At 42.9% G+C, this 14,787-nt stretch overlaps 1 protein-coding gene across 1 annotated transcript; it reads right to left on the reverse strand.

The window, feature by feature from the left end:
• Positions 1–1,343: 1,343 nt before the first annotated feature.
• Positions 1,344–9,632, reverse strand: ndufb10 (NADH:ubiquinone oxidoreductase subunit B10). Its single transcript, XM_078240086.1, has 4 exons — positions 9,413–9,632; positions 6,246–6,384; positions 3,140–3,279; positions 1,344–1,602 (listed from the first exon to the last, which is right to left on the reverse strand). Exons 1-4 carry the CDS (start codon positions 9,558–9,560, stop codon positions 1,505–1,507), a joined length of 525 nt encoding a protein of 174 aa, XP_078096212.1. The 5' UTR covers positions 9,561–9,632; the 3' UTR covers positions 1,344–1,504.
• Between the last annotated feature and the right edge of the window lie 5,155 nt (positions 9,633–14,787).

Consider the following 14,787-nt stretch of genomic DNA (forward strand, 5'->3'; position numbering starts at 1 on the left):
TGACTAACTAGATTATTTGAAGTAGTGATGAGGATTGTGTGGTTGATGGGCATTGGACTTAGGGGTGTGTGTGTGTGAAGTGACCTTAGCAAAACTACAGTCCACAAATTACTGGCAGTGTGGGTATACAAAATGGATGGAAAGCAGAGTAGTGGCAAACAGTTGCTTTTCCTGGACTAATACTATAGTGATCCCCAAGAGTCAGCATTAGAACTACTGTTTCTGATATAAAGACCTGAACTTGGGTGGAGGCAAAATCTGATTCCAAAATGTATGGATGACATGAAACTTGGAAATGCAGTAAACAATGGGAACCATGGTAATAAACTTCAGGGGATGTAGACAGACTTGTGAAGATTCGCGACATGAAATTTAGTGTAGAGAAGTGTGAATTTTGTTACAAAGAATGAGTCAATAACAAAGTGAATAATACAATTTTTGAGAATGCATCTCATACTTTGTTTTTTAATGCTCCTGTGAAGTGTCTTGGGATACTTGGATTGAAGGTGAACAGAGAGACCTGAGGATGAGTACACAAATCCTCACAGGTGGGAGAATTGGCTGAAAAGCAACCCTCCACTTTATCAAAATATTAACACACGGGAAGTTTGATAAACCTTTGCAGAACACTGATTTGGCCTCACCTGGAGTACTGTATCCATTTCTGGACAGCACACTAGGAAGTTATCAAGTCTTGAGAGGGTGCAGATGAGGATTATTACAATGGCATAACAGATGAAAGACCTCAGTTATCTTGAGAAATTGGGGTTAAATAAAGATGCTCAAAATCAAAGGGTAGAGTTTTTACAATCTGATGCATTCTTCAAAGGGTAGCAGAAGCAGGTTGATAATACAATTGCCCCGAAATGGAATTTAATTAAGCGGATAGATTTACCACAGTTGGCACAGGCATATCAGACTGAATCAAACATTGAGATTGAGATTGAAAACCTGTTTTAGAACACTTGCATAGTTAATTTCAGCAGCAGATCTCCAGTGATGCTTTCCTGGAAGACAAAGGGTCATCCGGACTCGAAACGTCAGCTCTTTTCTCTCCTTATCGATGCTGCCAGACCTGCTGAGATTTTCTAGCATTTTCTCTTTTGGTTCCAGTGATGCTTTGTTTCCTTCTATTGCTAATTGCACAAGGAGTTATTCTTAGGCCTCACCTTTTGATTTATAGACAGTTTTCTGATGTAATTAGGTCTCTATAAATATTATGAACAGCAGATCACTTTTCTGGCTGCTGGACAGCAACAGGGTTTGTAATTAAAGACTAAAGAATTCATCACTTCCCTGCACAAGTACAGGGAAAGACAAAAAACATGTAATCGAAAAACATTATGGGTTATGCACTATTTATTGTTTAACAGGTCCATGTATTTTGTCACATTCATGTGAAATTCAGCATTTTTCACAATTTAAAGACATTCAGACTGTACATTATAGGTGAAGGTTTGTCACAAACAAATTTTAAAAATGATTTTCTAGTGGATTGTGGTGCTTAGGCTTCAGATGCCGTTTTTTCTCTTTCCTCAATCATCCGATGTTTTTGTTTCATTAGGCATCGTCTAGCACTGCCATAAGCCCCCAAATCACCATCTGCAAAAAGGGAAAAAAGCAGTGAATTGAGAACAGATGTCATTGTTTCTATTCAAATTATCACCTAACGCAATCTTGAATTCCTCGATTGAACCTGCTTCCACCACACTCCCAGGCTACGCATTCCAGATCCAAACCACTTGCTACGTGAAAAAGCTTTTCCTCACATCACATTTGCTTCTTTTGCAAATCTGTCCTCTGGTTCTCGATCCTTTTATGAGAGAGTACAGTTTCTCCTGATCTACTGCATCCAGTGCCTCCATGATTTTGAACATCTCTATCAAATCTCTTCACTGAAGTTTCTCATCCCTGGAACCATTCTTATAAACCTCTTCTGCACTCTCTCCAACGTGTTCAGATCCTTCCTATAGTGTGGTGCACAGAACTATACACAATACTCCAGGTGAGGTCTAACTCGTGTCTTGCATAAGTTCAACATAACCTTATTGTACTCTATGCCCCTATTAATAAAGCCCAGAAGAATGTATGCCTTAACTGCTCTCTCTACCTATCCTGCCACTTTCCATGATCTGCATATATACATCCAAACCCCTCTGCTCCTGCACCCCCTTAAGAATTGTATCCCTCATTTTATATTGTTTCTCCATGTTCTTCCTACCGAAATGAATCACTTCATACTCCTCCATCTGGCACCTATCTGCCCATTGCACCAACTTGTCTGTATCCTTGCTTCCAATTTTTGTGTCATCCGCAAACTTTGAAATGATCCCCTGCACACCCAGGATCTAGATCATCAATATATATCAGGAAAAACAAGGTCGAACCCTGGGGACTCCACTTTAAGCCTTCCTCTGTGAGCTATAACCTTTCAAATCTGTGGTCAAATGCCTTATGGAAGTCCATGTACACCACAAATGACCACAGGATGTTGTCAAGCACTTTATAACTAATGAACTACATTTGTGAAATGTCACCATTACAATGTAGGAAACACAGCAGCCAATTTGCATACAGCAAACTCCCCCAACAATAATAACCAGATGATCATTTTTTTGGCGATGTTGATTGAGGGATAAATATTGGACAGGACACCAGAGAACCCCCATGCTTTTCTTCAATATATCCCACATCATAGGATCTCCCACCTATGGAACATGTGGGAATGTTACCTTTAATATACAGAAACATAGACAAGTCGTTAACTGATCTATTCTAGAAATGTCCACCCCTCCAAATTGTTTTCCTGGTGTTCTAATCATTAGCCCCAATGTCAGTTGGCTAAAACATTTGCGGTATAATTTCTTAGGAGTTGACAGCAGCTTTTCTCTCCAGCAGCACTCTCCAGGTATATCAATGAGATCTTGCAGTTTCACAACATGTATCAGTAAACTACAGATCATTTCAACATTTACAGGGCAAAGCCCTCTACCCACAAATACTAACAAGAGTGGAGCAAACCCTGGGCTGGGTGCTTGGAAGAGATTTTGTTAGACAAGATACAATTCCAATTATTATGGCACATTAGATTGATTATAAGGTCACACATACAAATGACCAGCTTGCAAGCATGACTTACATCTCGATTGGTAGCCTTTTGCTCCCTGTTTGAACTGTTCCATCTCCTTAGCACAGTTCTGTACGTAGCTGTGACCTTCCCGCTGCTGACAGGCCCTCAAACGTTCCTGAAGAATTTTCATAATTTCCTGATCAACTTTGCTGCAAAATACAAGTTTTCTTAAAACCACAAAAACAAAGCAAGTGCTGCTTGATAGCAATCTAACCCTTGATTCGGAACAGTCTACAAGCTAAGTTTATTTATTAGTGTCACAAGTAGGCTTACATTAACACTGCAATGAAGTTACCATGAAAATCCCCTCGTCGCCACACTCCGGTGCCTGTTCGGGTACACAGAGAGAATTTAGCGTGGCCAATGCACCTAACCAGCACGTCTTTCGGGAGGAAACTGGAGCACCCGGAGGAAACCCACTGGGAGAACATGCAGACTCCGCACAGTGACCCAGGCTGGGAATCGAACCTGGATCCCTGGGGCTGCGAGGCAGCAGTACTAACCACTGTGCCACCATGCCACCCATCAAATGCATGCAATGTCTGAACTCTCGCCTCGGTTGTTGGTCCATTCCGAGATTTTGTGGCTATTGAAGTTTTCAATGAAATAACGCAGAGTAACGGGCACAGCAACTGCAGAAAATCACGTGCAATCTTGTCTACAAAGCAAAGACATCATTTGAGGCAGCACTGAAGACACAGCAACACCCAGCTTGTCATTAACTCTCTCAGGATTCCTCCCCCGCACTGGAAATTCAAATAGATTTTCCGAGCGAATCCTGAGCAGAAAAAAACAAGTATGGAATGAGAGAGAGTGGATAGAAAAGACTGAGAAAGGAAGAAAGAAAATGAAATGAAAATGAAATAAGTGAAGATAGAGGACTCCAATTGCATGGAAAGACTACAAAAGCTGGGGGTTGTTCTCCTTACAGAAGAGAAAGTTGAGTGGAAATGTAAATCATGCAGGGTTTTGATGAGTAAATGAGGAGAAAATCTCTTTCCAGTGGCAGGAGAGTTGACAACCAGGAGGCAGATTTAAAATATTCGACTAAAGAAACAGAGGCACGATGTGGAGCTATAATGAAAGATGGTTGATGGAAGACATTTAATAACTTTCAAAGGGAATTTAGGTAAATAATTTATCCAGTCTACAGCACAGAAGCAAGTATCCAGCCCAATTATTCTATGCCAACATTAATATTTCACCAAGCATCCTCCCATCCCTCTTCAAAAGCAAATGCTTCTATTCATTTCCATCTCTCAATCTAGCTTCCCTTTAAATACATCACCGCTATTTGCCTGAACTGTCCCTTGCGATTGTGCACTCCAGATTCTTACCACTCCAGACTGACATTCCAGTGCAGTCCTGTGGGAGTGCTGCACTGCTGGAGGTGCTGTCATTCAAATAGAGACCCAGACACTGTTTGTTCTTGCGCGTGGCTGTAGAAGATGCCAAACCACTATTTCAGAGAAGACATGCGGGATCTTTCCCATGGCCATCATTTCCTGGCCATTACTGATCTCTAAACCAACATCACTAATAATATATCATCTGGTTATTACACTGTTGTCTGTGGGACCTATCTGTGTACAAATCGGCTACTATATTTCCCGTGTTACTGCAAGGGCTTGCGAAAAGTACTCACTGGCGGTAAGACACTCTGGGACCCCCGAGATTGTGAAAGGCACAAACCATACAGATGCAAGTCTTATTTCTTTGCGGAAAGAAATTTCTCCTGAATTCCCTATTGGATTAATTAGTATCTACGTTATTATGTTACCTCTAATTTTGGACTTCACCCACAAATGGAAATATTTTCTCTCTGTCTACCCCATGTCCAATACATCACCATCTCCTCTCAAATGGGAAGAGAATAGTGCAGAGTACTCCAAACGTGGCCTGACCAAAGTTTGATACTACATTAACATAACTTTGATGCTTTTCAATTATCTCCTTCCAGAAATAAAGCCCAGTCCAGCTAAGGGTTGCTTATTTTCTGGCCATGTTAACCTTTTGGTGATATTTCTAACTCTACCGTTAGATTCTTTTGCTCCTGTACCCCATCCAGAATCTTGTCTAAGCACTACCTGGACAAAGTGAAGGGGAATGGGACTAATTAGAGAGCATGTTCAAAGTGCGGGCAAGGGTACAATGAGCTGAATGAGAGGAAGAGAATTAGAGCAAGAAAGATATTGGGAGAAAGATAGAAGGTAAGAAATAACGATGAAGGAATTAACAGAGATAAAATTACAGGGAAGAAATGAGTGTGGGACAATCTCATACAATCTGATTTCAAACTATTATTTGGAAAGCAGTCAATTTAAAAGTCATATTGATCGCCGACATCTGAAAATGTCCAACATGCTGTAATTTAGTTCCAGAGTATATTATTTTCTATCTTGTATGATATGGTAGGCATACAATCCTTTTCCTACATAGTGAGCACTGAAAGGCTGGCCACCCCCAGTCCACGTGATTGTTGCTAGGTAGGTGCCTCTGGCAAGACCACCATTTGATGCCTACCACTAACTGCCCTGAAGAAGCTGGTGGTGAGCTGTCTTTCTGAACTGCTGCAGTCCATGTGGAGTGGGTACACCCACTGTGCAGGTATACCCACAGTGCTTAAAGAGTGTTCCAGGACTTTGACCCAGTGACGGCGATATATTTCCACATCAGGATGGTGAGTGACTTGAAGGTGGTGGGATTCCCAAACATCTGCTGCCCTTGTCCTACTAGATGGTAGAGATCGCGGGTTTGGAAGGTGCTGTCAAAGGAGCAATAGTGAGCTGCTGTCTGCATCTTTTGGGTGGTATGCACTGCTGCCACTGTGTGTCGGAAGCAGAGGAAGTGAATGTTGAAGGTAGTGGATGGCATGTCAATCAAGCAGGGCGCTTTGCCCGGATGGTGTCGAGCTTCTTGAGTGTTGTTGGAGCTGCACTCATCCAGGCAAGTGGAGAGTATTCCATCACACTCCTGACTGGTACCTTGTAGATGGTGCCCCAGAGGATAGACTTTGTTAGTCTATCTCTGCCTCACAGAAATATCACATTTAGATTGCCAGTAAAATAGCACCATCAGAATTTTAACCAATGGCAACTTAAAATCAGATACATACTAATCTCTTCTCCACTGCATCTCTGCCTCGTAGTAGCAGGGGTAATCACCCAACTGGCAGTCGGTTATATCCGGTACACGTCTGAAATGCTGATGGTAGTAATAGAATTTGTTCTTTTCCCGCTGGCGGTCCACCCATTCTGCAAAATGATTGAAAGGAAAGAAAGTTTTATTAAACAAAGCCCTGGTCACCATCACCCAGAACGGGGTTGAATGCAGGCGGCTTGTACTGTTACAGAATACAACGTGGGATGGATAAACCTATTGCCAAGCATTATAGCTGAGAATAAAATGATAATCTAAGATTCAGCTAAATAATGTGCCAGACTGTAAAAGATTTTTCATTAAACAGGTTAGTTAGTAGGCAGTGCATCACAAATTAGGAAACACTAAATGAGGATTTGTTTTAGTAAAGTTACTGTGAAAATCCCCGAGTCGCCACATTCCGGTGCCTGTTTGGGTACACTGAGCGAGAATTTAGCACAGCCAATGCATCTAACCTGCACGTCTTTCGGACTGTGGGGGGGAAACTGGAGCACCCGGAGGAAACCCACGCGGACACGGGGAGAACGTGCAAACTCCACAGACAGTGACCCGGGTCCCTGGCGCTGTGAGGCAGCAGTGCTAACCACTGTGCCACCGTGCCTCTAACTATAAATTCCACAGGAACATGCAATGTCAAATTAATGAATTAGCCAGTATACAGAACAATGTTCCCATTAGCAACTGGACCATCTGCAGAGTACAGCAAATTGAAGGATGAAGCTGAACAGCAAATGGTTGTTCCCACGACTGTTTGATTAATGCCTGATACCGACTTATGAATTGGATGCACAACAAAGTATATCTGGGAATGATGAGATATTACCTCAAGAAGGTGTTTAATTGACAGACTGAGATGGTGTTTCAGGGCACCCATGATGTGAGGTTCAGATGGGAAACTTAATCCTATTTAAGTCCTATTCTTAACTGCCTGGCAGTGTGTACTTTTGCTTTTAACACCCATTGATTGTTTAATAATTGTGATATAACTACCGCGTAATTGAAAATCAACAATTAAATCACTACCATCTTCAGTTAAAAGCTAATGAATATCATTGAAAAAAGACACATGTCAAAGCTTTTCATCTTGCACTCATCAGGACATTCATAAAAATACCAGCCGTAAAGGGAACAAGAATTTACACTTCCGAAGAGAGTGCTCGGTTAGTTGGCAAGTGGCCTCTGATTGGTGAAGGTGTTGCCATGGAGAATACACCAGTTTAACCAACAAACAATCCAAAATGATTCTCCCTCCTTTTGGAAAACCACATGTATTTCTATTTCTTGTCAGTTTGTGCAGAAGAATCATTATTCTCTAATCAAAAGTTAGGAATCGCAGCCCTCGGTAGTCCATAGGTTAAAAGTAAATGGCATGATCACCATAATTATTGATATTACATAATTGATTTGATAGAGGTGTTCAGAACCACAAGGCGTCTGGACAGTCTAGATAAGGAAAAACCGTTCCCACTGGCGAAAGGGTCGAGAACCAGAGGGCACAGATTTAAGGTAATTGGTAAAAGAAGCAATGGAGACACGAGGAGAAATATCTTCACCCAGCAAGTGGTAAGGATTTGGAATGCGCTGACAGAGTATGATGGATGCAGGATCGATCAAGGGGTTCAAGAGGGAATTGGATTATCTGAAAAGGGAAGCACATGCAGGTTATGGGGAGAAGGTGGGGAATAGCATTCAGTGTGCAGCTTAGTAGGTGAGCTGGTGCCGGTAGAAACGGCCAAATGGTCTCTTTGTGCTGTAACAATTCTGTGATGTTATTAACCCACAAATTAAGCATTTTGAGCCTGCTTTGCCATTCAATATGATATCCTTAGTATCCAATAATCTATCCAAAAATTTATGATGCCTTTTCACCCAAACAGGTCCATGGAATGACCCAATTCCAAAATGGTATGGCATAGAGTTCCAACTCTAAAAGATTCTTGGACACAGGTTTGGCTGTTGTGTACAGGGATGTACCATCATACTGACCGTTCCCCTGCTCCGTGTGTGGGAAGGGATTCACTCGTTCATTTGACCTACTGACACACCAACTTGCTCATACTGATAAGAGACTGTTTAAATGTCATACAGCCTTATGGCATATTCCACTCATACCTGTTGAAAAGAGGTGAACACTTATTAAATACATAAATGGAACTGCGCAGATAGTTCTGTGCGTACAAGAATCGCTGGCAAGGGGAGGACTAAATAAGACAGTGATTGCTATGATAAGTCAATACCACCACTACGGCATTGTGCAAACACCAAGATGGTTGAAGGTAAACAAGTGGAACATGGTCTTTTTGGGGCAGGAGAGTGGATGGTCTACCATTTTCCAACTGATTTGTTCTCTTTGAATGTTGGGGACCTGGAGAGTTGGTCTTTATCCTGTCAACTCATTGATAAAACATCCTAAATCAGAACATTAATATCTGTTGTTTCAGATGCATAACAATTGATGCAAAGATGGTTTTAAACATATATTTACATATATATTTATCTATGTGTGTGTGTATATATATATGGTTAAATCCATATATCTGTGTCAGCAGAGAGCTTTGAACATTTGCAGATGCCAAATGTCCTCCGGTGTTATCGGCAGCAATTTCAGATCACAAATTGAAGTCTCCAGGGGTTGTCTTGAGGATATTCTACATGAGGGGTTGAGTCTAGGGCTTTCTCAGTGAGGGGTTGAGTTGAAGATATTTTCTGTGAGAAAGAGTTTTTTCTCTGAGAGCTGAGGTGAGATTTGCTCTGTAAGGGATAGGGAGGAGGGTTTTTTCTGTGAGGGTTGAGTTGAGGCTATTTTCAGTGAGGGGTTGAGTTGGGGGTTGAAGGTTTTTTCAGTGAAGGGTTGAGGGTATTATATGAGGGGTTGATTTGAGGGTATGCTCTGTGAGGTTTTCAGTGAGGGGTTGAGGGGTTTATGTGGGGGGTTGAGGTGAGAGGTTTTCAGTGAGGGGTTGATGTGGGGGGGGGTTGAGGTGAGAGGTTTTCAGTGAGGGGTTGATGTGGGGGGTTGAGTTGGAGGTTGAAGGGTTGATGTGAGCTGTTCTATGTGAAGGACATTCACCCTGGGCCCAGAGCAGCTGCTGCAGAATCTCAGCCTCTGCCGCCCTCACTCACCTCTGAAGGTTGTAACCGGCAAATCCACCGAGTAGTAGAAAAGTTTGCTGACAATGACAGCCGGGTTGGGCAGGCCAGTTTGCTTGTCCACTACCGGGGTCCGGCTGGCCGGCTGTTTGTAAACGTCCTTGTCCCAGTCCTCCGGCATCGCTCCGACTAGGGAGGACAGTGCACACTGCGCAGCCGCAGCATATACAACATGGCGTCGCTTCCTACCCACACAGACACACACAACATGGCATCGCTTCTTACCCACACAGACACACACAACATGGCGTCGCTTCCTACCCACACAGACACACACAACATGGCGTCCTGACTATCACGCCAAAGGCCGCGCTTCCTGCCAAACGCCATGCATGTTTCGAGCATGCGGAGTTCGAGGGAACCGTGACGTCAAGAGCTGGCCGCGGCCAGGACCAAAGATGGCGCTGCTGAAATCATCACAGCTGGTTGCTTTGTGCTCCTAACCAGCACTCTGAGAAATGTGACGTTCTATTAATTTGAACTCCAGTGTGGGTTATTCAAATTAAAAAGAAAAGACACAGACTTAAGGCGAGAGACTACACTCTCTCCGAGTGGATGCCAGCATGCTAGAATAAATTCGTAACCAAAGCTTTGAAAAAAGTGCATCTTTTGAAAGAAACAATTGCAGTATTGCCTGTGGAAAGAGTGACAGTAAATTGTTAGTTTCACTATGAAACTATATAAATCCTGAAGAAAGCAAATGGCACCATGCACTTGGTCACAATAACTTTGAGCAAACATTGACAGGGGAAACTCCCCCAAAGAATTTGCCTGGGGTGAGGAGGGAGGATATGGGTTGAGGGAGGATATGTGCTGAGGAGCAGTGGCTGGGGGTGAAGAGGGAGTGGATGGGACTCTATTAGATATTGCTCAACACTCCCTATGGATGCTTCATGCTTACTAACACCCCAGGAACTAAACTTTGAAATTGGCCCATGCATGATTCTTCCAATGTCACCATGCTATGTAAACAGACTTGTAGACAGATAATGGCTGTCTGGGCACCACAAAATGACATCAGTAGATTTCCGCGCATGCACAGATCAGTGCGCATGTGAGAACCATTATGTTGCAGTAACAGGTGATACAGTGCACAGGGTACACAGAATATGGCGTTGCTCCCTACACATAGACACACACAACATGATGCTTGTGCCATGATGATGGATCATAGCCCAAATTACTTACAGACAAATTGAACTTTTAAGTAAAACATGTGTTTTTAAAAATGGACATACAAGTCTAAAATGGCTGAGAATGTAAATTCTGAGAATGTAATTCAGTGGCTATCTAGGAAATCTCTACATGGATTATATTAATTCCCAAGAACGACAATGGAATGTTTGACCCTTTTCCAGACAGACATTTCAAAGGAAGAGGCGATGCAAAAACTGAACTGTAATCCCCTGTGGAGATAATGGAAGCTGGTTACCACCTCAGCAGAAGCTACCACTATCCTGTGGGTTATATCCAAGAAGTGTTTGTGATTTTCCCCTTCCAGGGATAAACAAGGAACTGGGATAAAAAGCCAGCAACAGACCTGATCAGTGTGTACTGATACTGGGATGTCATAGTGTGTGACACACAAACAAGAAGAGACAGCAATCAGTCATCCTTGCAAAGGAAGCTTTCCTCACAGAATTCATAGGATTCATACAGTGTCGCCACGAACTCCTCAAGGAAAATTAAAGACTGATTCACATATCTTTGTATTAACTTTTATTTTTGGACTCACTTCTCATTTCTAATCTGCGTGAATGTATGTTGTATTTTATTATTTGTTTCTTGCGTTTTAGTAATTAATAAACCTTTCTTTAACGAGAAAGCCAGGTGCTGTTACTAACAAGAAGAATAAAGGACAGGAGTCAATTCACAGTTTAACCCAGTTTTATTAACTAATCCTCATGAGTACCTGGGTAAACAAGTTTTTGTATGGAATCATAGACTAGAATCATAGAATGCCGACAGTGCCGAAGGAGGCCATTTAGCCCATCGAGTCTGTACTGACCACAATCCCACCCAGGCCCTATTCCTGTAACCCCACATATTTAACCTGCTAATCCCCTGACACGAGGGGCAATTTAGCATGGCCCAATCAACCCGCACATCTTTGGACTGTGGGAGGAAACCAGAGCACCCGGAGGAAACCCACGCAGACACGGGGAGAATGTGAAAGCTCCACACAGACAGTGATCAGAGGCTGGAATTGAACCCGGGTCCCTGGTGCTGTGAGGCAGCAGTGCTAACCACTGTGCCACCATAACGGTGAGAATCCGAGGTGCCAGAGAGTCTGGCTAAAACTGGGGAATACACAAAAACTGACCCTATTTAGTCAAGGCTGCGGACCTTCAGTTCCAGCCTCCAGGGCAAGTCCAGGGTTGCCCTTGCTCCCCCCTGATATGTGCCTGTGTTTTAAATGTGACCTGTCTGAATTCCCATCAGGCCTGGCTGCAGAGGCTGTTGACTGCTGTTTAATTTAGATTGTCCAATTCTGTGTCAGGCCTAGTTGCTCAGGCTGTTGGCCACTTGGCCACACATGTCTAATTATAAGAGTATTTTTTTATTTTTATTGATCAACTACAATCCTAATATGAGCAAAAGGTGCGGCCTGTATAATTGGTTGAAAATTCTGGAAATATTCAGCAGCTCCAAACTAACAGTAGCTGTTTTCAGCCAGAACATAGAACAGTACAGCACAGAACAGGCCCTTCGGCCCACGATGTTGTGCCGAGCTTTATCTGAAACCAAGATCAAGCTATCCCACTCCCTATCATCCTGGTGTGCTCCATGTGCCTATCCAATAACCGCTTAAATGTTCCTAAAGTGTCTGACTCCACTATCACTGCAGGCAGTCCATTCCACACCCCAACCACTCTCTGCGTAAAGAACCTACCTCTGATATCCTTCCTATATCTCCCACCATGAACCCTATAGTTATGCCCCCTTGTAATAGCTCCATCCACCCGAGGAAATAGTCTTTGAACGTTCACTCTAACTGAAGTTGAATTTTAAACCAGCGAACGTGCCTCGAGTGTGGGAGATTTGGTTTGCACCCAGAGCCACAAGCAGGAAAGCACGTGATCTTTCAATGAGAAGTTTGGTTGAATGTGCTCCATACTGATTGGTTGTTCCTGCTATCGACGACCTCATCAAGTGCCGCTTGCGGTTGGCGGACATTCCTGTCGATCTCCAATAGTCACCGAAAGTCGTCAGGACATCGGGACAGTTAGTCAAAATTAGGCTGGACAGAGTAGATAGGGAGAAACTCATTCCCGCTCGTAAAGAACAAAAGGACACAGATTCAAGGCCATCTGCAAAAGAAGCAAATGTAATGTGAAAAAAATATTCTCCACACAGCAAGTGGTTGGGGTCTGGAGTACCCTGTCTGGCAGTGTGGCGGAGGCAGGTTCAATGGAGGCATTCAAGAGGGATTGAGATGATTATTTGAATAGAAACAGTGGTACGGGAAAAAGGCAGGGGAATGGCATTAAGTCAAGATGCTCATTTGGAGAGCCGGTGCAGACACGATGGGCTGAATGGCCTCCTGCGCTGGAACGATTCTGTGATTGTGTTCCATGCATTGTGTTTGTGAGGAAAAGCACTTGCTTCTTTCTCTGATAGGTGGCACCACAACACCACAAACCTCTGAGAAATCTGCAGCTTTACAGTTCTGTTCATAACTTCTGCGTTAGAACAACAGCAATATTATTTATGGAATTCTTAAGCTGTACAACAGAATCAAGAAATTCCCAGAAAGACAGATTATTTTAAATTAATGATATTATAAGCATTGGGGTGGGATTTTCTGGCTCCGCCCACAGCAGGGTGGGACAATCCAACCCAAATTCAACAGACCTTTCGCTGATCGTCAAATTTTCCGTCCCGCCATGACGATTCCCGCAGCGGGCGTGACTGGAAAATCCTACCCATGGTTATTTTGCAGTTATTCATTTCTTAGATAAAGTTTAAAGAGTTCACTTTTGCATATCGATCAAAAGGACTTTACATTGCACCTTCCATGGCTTCAGGACTTCTCAAAGTCTCACAACAGATATACATCCTAGCTATGACTGTAACACTACATTCTGCACTCTCTCGTTTCCTTCTCTATGAATGGCATGTTTTGTCTGTATAGCGTGCAAGAAACAATACTTTTCACTGTATATTAATACATGTGACAATAATAAATCAAATCAAATCAAATCAAAAGATAGTGTACACCACAGCGTAATCACTGTTGTCAGGAGGGAAACAGCCAGTTATGTTCAGCAATGTGACAATGTCAGATATTTTGTTTATTAGTGCATTGATGAAGTGATAATTCTTAATTCCAGATATTTTTTATTGACTTCAAATTTCACCATCTGCTGTGGTGGGATTCAAACTCAGGTCTCCAGAACACTACCTTGGGTCAAAAACAGAAAATGCTGGAAAGTTTCAGCAGGTCTGACAGCATCTGTGGAGAGAGAATAGAGCCAATGTTTCGAGTCAGGATGACTCTTTGTCAGAGCTGGGTCTCTTGGATTACTAGCCCAGTGACAATACCACTACGCCACTGCCTCCTTATGACCATGAAACTATCACCAATTGTCATAAAAGACCTATCTGGTTCACTAATGTCCTTTAGGGAAGGAAATCTGCCGTCCTTACTTGGTCTGGCCTACATGTGACTCCAGAGCCACAGCAACGTGGTTGACTCCTAACTGAAATGGCTTAGTAAGCCACTCAGCTCAAGGGCAATTAGGGATGGGCAACAAATGCTGGCTTTAACAGTGACACCCACATCCCATGAAAGAAGAAACAAAATTTCCCTTGCTCTTCAAGATAGTGCTCCTTAGAATCTTTTGTGTTCACCCACCCAAGAGGGAAGACGGGATCTCGGTTTACATCTCATCAGAAAGACAGCACCTCTGACAGTACAGTACTCGCTCAGTACTGCATTGAACTGTTAGCCTAGAACTTCTGCTCAAAATATCCGTTATTGAAAGCAGTGCATTAGTTTCACACTTGACAAAGTTAGCACTTGAATATTTGGTCTTACATGTAAACCAGGGCCTTATCCATAAACCCTCTTGGGTGCATCTGAAAGATTCTATGGCACCATTTTGAAGAGCATGGGTAGTTATCTTTGGTATCCTGACCGTTATTTATCCCTGAACCAATTCTTCGACAAAAACAAGTTATCTGATATCATCACAGTGCGTTTTGTGGGAGCTTGCTGTGCACAAATTGGCTGCCGTGTTTCCTTCATCACAGATGTAACGACTCTCAGCATGCTTTGTAAATGAGACCGTCAACAATTTGAATGTATATTTTTCTGCAGAATATACATAGCTCATGAGGTCCAA

The sequence above is a fragment of the Mustelus asterias genome, chromosome 23 (assembly GCF_964213995.1).
Source record: "Mustelus asterias chromosome 23, sMusAst1.hap1.1, whole genome shotgun sequence".
NCBI classification, from domain to species: Eukaryota; Metazoa; Chordata; class Chondrichthyes; order Carcharhiniformes; family Triakidae; genus Mustelus; species Mustelus asterias.

What these genes read in the sequence shown, in the direction of transcription:
- ndufb10 (XM_078240086.1), bottom strand. Translation starts at nt 9,560, where the DNA reads ATGCCGGAGGACTGGGACAAGGACGTTTACAAACAGCCGGCCAGCCGG. An exon ending in GCCGGTTACAACCTTCAGAG is followed by an intron (nt 6,385 to 9,412) that starts GTGAGTGAGGGC and finishes ATCATTTTGCAG; the next exon opens with AATGGGTGGACCGCCAGCGG. An exon ending in ATGCAGTGGAGAAGAGATTA is followed by an intron (nt 3,280 to 6,245) that starts GTATGTATCTGA and finishes TGTATTTTGCAG; the next exon opens with CAAAGTTGATCAGGAAATTA.